At 38.3% G+C, this 6,048-nt stretch overlaps 1 protein-coding gene across 2 annotated transcripts in view; it reads left to right on the top strand.

The window, feature by feature from the left end:
- LOC106939893 (protein NLRC3-like) overlaps positions 1-5,520 on the top strand; it is a 13,776-nt gene extending 8,256 nt beyond the window's left edge. For both annotated transcript variants that reach the window (XM_015022468.1, XM_015022467.1), the window contains one exon: positions 2,836-5,520. In XM_015022468.1, coding sequence (XP_014877954.1) covers positions 2,836-4,595 — 1,760 coding nt within the window. In that variant the 3' untranslated portion in view covers positions 4,596-5,520. The remainder of the gene's footprint in view (positions 1-2,835) is intronic.
- The last annotated feature ends 528 nt before the right edge of the window (positions 5,521-6,048 follow it).

Below are 6,048 nucleotides of genomic sequence, written 5' to 3'. Positions count from 1 at the left end.
TATATATATATATATATATATACATTTAACGAGACCAAATTCCTTTCAAGATATCTCAAATGACGTCACTGGATCTGTCATTTGACGGGAGACATATCCGTAATTACGATTTAAGATATCTTCAACACATGATGTGCAGAATTTTAAGTTTCCCGCACACAACTGTCAGTAAATGCCACAAATTAGAAAGAGCTCTACAATGTTGGAAATGTGGAGAAAGCAAAACTTCATAAACTATAAAACTGCTTCTGATATCTGCAAAGAGTTTCCTGTTCATTCATTTCTGACAAACCGAATTCACTTAAAAACAGCTTTGAAAAGCTAAAATTGCTATTGTCAAACCATTTTCAACATGAAAGCAGAGCATTTTCAAACATTTCAACATCTATTTTTCATTGTTTATTATACGTTCAAATTGCTATGTAAGTCAGGGACGTTTTGATTAGACAGAATACATATTCAACATATCAGTAATGTCATTCTGACTAGTCAGAATGTTAATTTAAGATATTTTAAATAGAAAAGCTGTGTAATTCAAGATATCTCTAATTCATTTAGAGATATCTTAAAAGGAATTTTGATTGATAAAAATTACAATTCAAGAAATCTTTAATTTAGTTTTGTCTAGTCATTTCCTTTTAAGATATCTATAATTTAATTTTCACTAGTCAAAACTACATTTCTCCTATCCAAAAATAAATTTAAGATATTTTGAATTGTGCAGTCATTAGAGAAATCTTTAATTAGAATTATGACTAGTCAAAACCAAAATCAAGATATCTTGAATTTACTTTATGACTTGTTATAATTTAATTGCAGATATCTGAAATGTGTATTTCAGATAGTCAGTACTTCATTTTAGATATCTTAAATTGAAGTCTCCATACAAGTCAATGGTAAACCTGACGTTATTTCGACTAGCCAAAATATAATTGGAGATATCTTAAATCGCTAAAACGTCTAGTCACAGAACAATTTGAGATATCTGGAATGTAAGGGCGGCAAAACCAAAACTATGTTAAAATTGCTTTCCATACGTAGACGGCAGCTCTCCTCATTAACATAAAGATGCACACGGAAAAGTAAAACCAGGAGAGGAGGCAAAAAATGAAGGCTTAAATGGAAAAGACAAAATAAAATATTTACTTTTCTTGACAATAACGCATGTTTAGGGGAAATGAAAAAAGAAAATATATACATTACTTGATGAAAATTTATGTGTAAGGACAAGGAAAAGCTAAATATATATTTATGTTTTTATTTCTTATTATGTCAGTTTTGGTCCTCCATAGCTTTTGCATGAGGCTCCAGAACAGCGGTCTTCCCTCCTTGTGAATTGTTTTTGCTCTAGTTGAGATCAAGGAGCATTGTTGCCTAGCAACCCTTCTAGCCAGCATGTTAATACAGCAGTCCTCTGGGTGCGTTTGTTTTCTTCTAGTCGGTGTGACTGTTGTGGCTGCAATAGAAATCTGCTCATATGCTTCTGGTGCTGCCCACTAGATGTAGGGAGAAACTTCAGGTTTCTGCTCTGTTACAATTTTAAGGAAGTCTTGACAGTTTTACAAAAGTATAATTCTTTGTTTTTGTCAGTTTATCGGTTTTCCAACTCGGCAAATTAATATTTTCATCTGGACAAAATGCAACTTGCATGACATTATTTTATTAATGGTGTTTGTAGCAAAATTAATTGCATAACTGCATATGTTTGGTGGCTCTTTAATACTTTTTATGTCTTATCAGTTTTTTGATGTTTTTCAACTCTGGTCCTCAAGCCACGCTGCCCTGGATATTTATTTATTTATTTATTTATTTTTTTAGATATTTTCTTAATGCTAACCACAGTGAAACTGTTTAATATGTTAGCTAGGGCTAACGCCATCAGCAGGAGCCAACATGAAATTTAAACAATGGAAAATGATGAATTGATGTCTTTCTTATATATTTGACAAAATGTGATCAGATCCTAACCATAAACAGTTTGAGTTAGAAACTGAGGTTCATCGCAGCATAAACTTTCCTTCCAGGTCGGCATTTCTAAACGGTAGCAAAGATAATGTTTCTGTCCTCTTCATCCCTTTGGTCCTCTTTGTCTTGTCATTTCTGAATTCCCTTCTATTTCAATGCACTGTGATTCAAAGTGAAAGGGCTGATTGTCACTCAATACGCAAAATATTTCTGACCTGGCTGGATGGAGCTAGTGGCTAGCACTTAGCCTCATCTACCCAGAATGCTTTGCAGCACAAACAACATGCTGATTTCCAAGTGAAAATATTTTGTTTAAAAGTATCAAAGCTAAATGGCCTGCAGTAATTTCTGAAATACATCTGAAATAAAAGTTGTCTAATGTTACAACTAGCAACAATTAAACACTAACAAAAATCTTAAAGGTCAGAGGTCGCTCAGAGGAAAACATGTCTGATTATCTGAAATCTTCAACCAGAGAAAACCATAAAAGTTTTATTGACCAAGACAAACTCTAATCATCTCTGTGCAGTAAGAACCTGGTTTATTTTTTGTTACCTTACAGAGTTTTTGTCAGGTTTGGACTTTTTATTGATTTGCTTGTTTATTTTATCTTTAGTCTCAGTGAACTTAAGATTGAGTTTTCTTCAGAAAATCACAAATTAAATCTAATATTTCCTCCTTCCTCACAGTATGTAGTTGGAATTACTTTCTTGTTCAGACACAATGGTATAAAATAATTAATTTTCTATGAATATTGAATTATGTTTTGTTCATTGAAGTTTATACAGAAACCTCCTCTGAGAATTTCAGAAACAGTTTTTGTTTACGTTTAGTTGAAATGTCTGCTATTGTGTTTCTCTCTTTGTTCAGATTTTGATGTTCGATGTCAAAGTGACCATAAAGAGACTCTGAAAAATGCATACGAATGTCTTTGTGAAGGCATCACTGAAGCTGGACAGGAAACCTTTCTGAACGAGATCTACACAGAGCTCCACATCACAGAGGGGTTAACTAGTGAGGTCAATGATGAACATGAAGTCAGACAGATTGAAACAGCGTCCAGGAAACTAAACAGACCAGAAACGACAATCAGAAGAGAAGACATCTTTAAAGTCACACCTGGAAATAAGAAACCAATCAGATTGTTGACCATGGGAGTGGCTGGCATTGGGAAAACAGTCTTAACAAAGAAGTTCATTTTGGACTGGGCTGAAGGCAAAACCAACCAGAACATCCAGTTCATATTTCCATTCACTTTCAGAGAACTGAATAACTTGGAGGAAGAAAAGTTCAGCTTGGTGGAACTGATTCATTACCACTTTGAAGACGTTAAAGATGCAGGAATCAGCAGCTTTAAAAAGTTCCAGATTCTGTTCATCCTCGATGGCCTGGATGAGAGTCGACTTCCTCTCAACTTCAAGAAGAATCCGACTCTGATTGATGTTACAAAGTCCACTTCACTGGATGTTCTGCTGACAAACCTCATCAGGGGGAAACTGCTTCCCTCTGCTCTCCTCTGGATAACCACACGACCTGCAGCAGCCAATCAGATCATACAAAACTGTGTTTTCGTGGTGACAGAGGTCAGAGGGTTCACTGACCCCCAGAAGGAGGAGTACTTCAGGAAGAGATTCAGTGATGATGGAGAGAAGGCCAGCAGGATCATCTCCCATATCAGGAAATCAAAAAGTCTCCACATCATGTGTCACATCCCCGTCTTCTGCTGGATCACTGCTAAAGTTCTGGAGGAAATGATGAAGACCAGAGAGGAAGAAGAGCTGCCCAAGACCCTGACTGAGATGTACATCAAGTTCTTGTTGCTTCAGAACAAAATCAAGGAGGAAAAGTACAGAGGAAAACCTGAAGAAGATCCAGAGAACAGGAATCTGATTGAGTCTCTAGGAAGACTGGCTCTAGATCAGCTGCTGGAGGGAAAACTGATCTTCTATGACAAAGACCTGAAACGGTGCGGCATCGACATCAAAGATGCTGCGTTGTACTCAGGAGTTTTCACTCAGATGTTTAAAAAGGAGAAAGGGATGCGCAACATCTCCATCTACTCCTTTGTTCATCTGAGCATCCAGGAGTTTCTGGCTGCCGTCTACATGCTCCACTGCTTCACCAGCAGGAGGTCAGAGGTCATCAAGACGTTCCTGGGAGAAGAATACAATGAAACATCTCTAGATGAGTTCATGAAGAAAGTCATGGAGAAATCCCTCAGCAGTGAAAATGGCCACCTGGACCTGTTTGTCCGCTTCCTTCATGGTCTCACTGTGGAGTCCAACCAGAGACTCTTAGAGGATCTGCTGGGTCAGACAGAGAACCGTCCAGAAACCATCCAGAGAATCATCACCAACCTGAAGGAGATGAACACTGATAGAATCTCTGCTGACAGAAGCATCAACATCTTCTACTGTCTGGTGGAGATGAACGACGTCTCATTTTATCAGGAGATCCAACGGCTGCTGGATTCAGGGAAGCAGCTCTCAGTGACTGACTGTTCAGCTCTGGCCTTCATGCTGCAGATGTCAGAGGTTCTGGATGAGTTGGACCTGGAGAAGTACAACACATCAGATGATGGACGACTGAGACTGGTTCCAGCTGTGAGGAACTGCAGAAAGGCTCGGTGAGTCCAGATGTTTTCATTGTGTGAATGCTGATTCAGCACTATTGTCCTCCTGTTTCTTCTTCTTTCTTCAAGTTGATTCTGGATGTTTTTGGCCTTTAACTACTTCCTTCATCCTCTGGATGATTTCAGCCATTCAAACATCTAAACATTCAGTTCATCCAGGACAGCTGCAGCTTCTGGTTTTTACACATTTTGATCTGTTACGTCCACCAAGGGCACAACATATTTGAGGACACGAGACAAAAGATGAGGGTTCAACAAAATATTTTATTCATAAATTCTCTTCACTTTGATTTTCTTAGTTCAGCTTCTTCTGATTTTCTGTGAAGAAAATAGAGTTCAGGCCCTCAGATCCCGTGTCCCAAAAAAATAAAGAAAAACAAAACCCCAAAAGTATTAACAGAAAGTTGGACCTGGTGAGCCGATCAAACATAACAAAACGGTACAGCAGGGGGCCGACCCCATACAGGGCCGTCGAAGCCACTACTAGTACCGGACTAAAGCAAAAAGAACCTAATGCAAAAGAAAGATCGAAAACAGGACAACTGGTCCCACCAGGCCAAAAGCACAACGAAAAAACAAACAAAGGCTAACAGAAATACCACATGGCAGGTTGGAAACCTCAGCTGCGGCTCACAGCGGCTGGACTAGCGCACAACGCACCTGGTGGTGGTGGAGCGAGCGGAAAGGCGGAGCCCAGGCGGGGATGGGGGAGCTTTCTCAACATGCCGAAAGCCAGCCTATTTACAGGCGGACCAACAGCACCACAAATTAACGTAATTAAATGAAACAAAAAGAAATGATCCAAACTCCAAAATATATTAACAAAAGGTCATTCAATTAAAGTCTATAAGAAAACAAAGAAAAGAAATAGTCAAAAATCATAATGTGCCTGAAGCACATAGCAAGATCATTTACAAATATTTAACTTTTTATCAGTTTTCAGGTTGAAATGAATAGAAAACCCTGAACTCTAGAAAATCAGTTTTCTCTGAAGGATCCAATCAGCCAGAGAAATATTTTAACTTTAAAACTCTCTTCACTCATTAGACCACTACTCAGCAATTCACCTTTTAGGATCTTTGATGTATAAAATTAATTTATACATGAAGAAGATCAACACTGTTCACAAAGTTTCTGACTAGTTTCCATGGCAACAACACAAATGCAACAACATTTGTGTTGTTGCCATGGAAACTAGTCAGAAACTTTGTGAACAGTGTTGATCTTCTTCATCCCGTCATCATCCTCTCCTCTTCCTCCTCCACTAGTTTCCTCTGAGTTTGTAACTGAGACCAAAATGTGGTGATTGTTGTCTGGTTCCAGAAAAAGTCCTAGTTTCTGTCAGATCCTCCCAAAGCTCTGAGAACTCTGCTTCCAGAGCTGGAACCATTTTCCTCATCAACTCTTCATCTGCAGCCTTTGTTGAAGCTGTTAGCTGTCCTCCATGAAGA

The sequence above is a fragment of the Poecilia latipinna genome, unplaced genomic scaffold (genome assembly GCF_001443285.1).
Source record: "Poecilia latipinna isolate Pla-1442-1.1 unplaced genomic scaffold, P_latipinna-1.0 Scaffold3019, whole genome shotgun sequence".
In the NCBI taxonomy this organism is placed as follows: domain Eukaryota; kingdom Metazoa; phylum Chordata; class Actinopteri; order Cyprinodontiformes; family Poeciliidae; genus Poecilia; species Poecilia latipinna.
The sequence above is the reverse complement of the archived record's forward strand: the minus strand, read 5'-3'. Positions and strand labels throughout refer to the sequence as shown.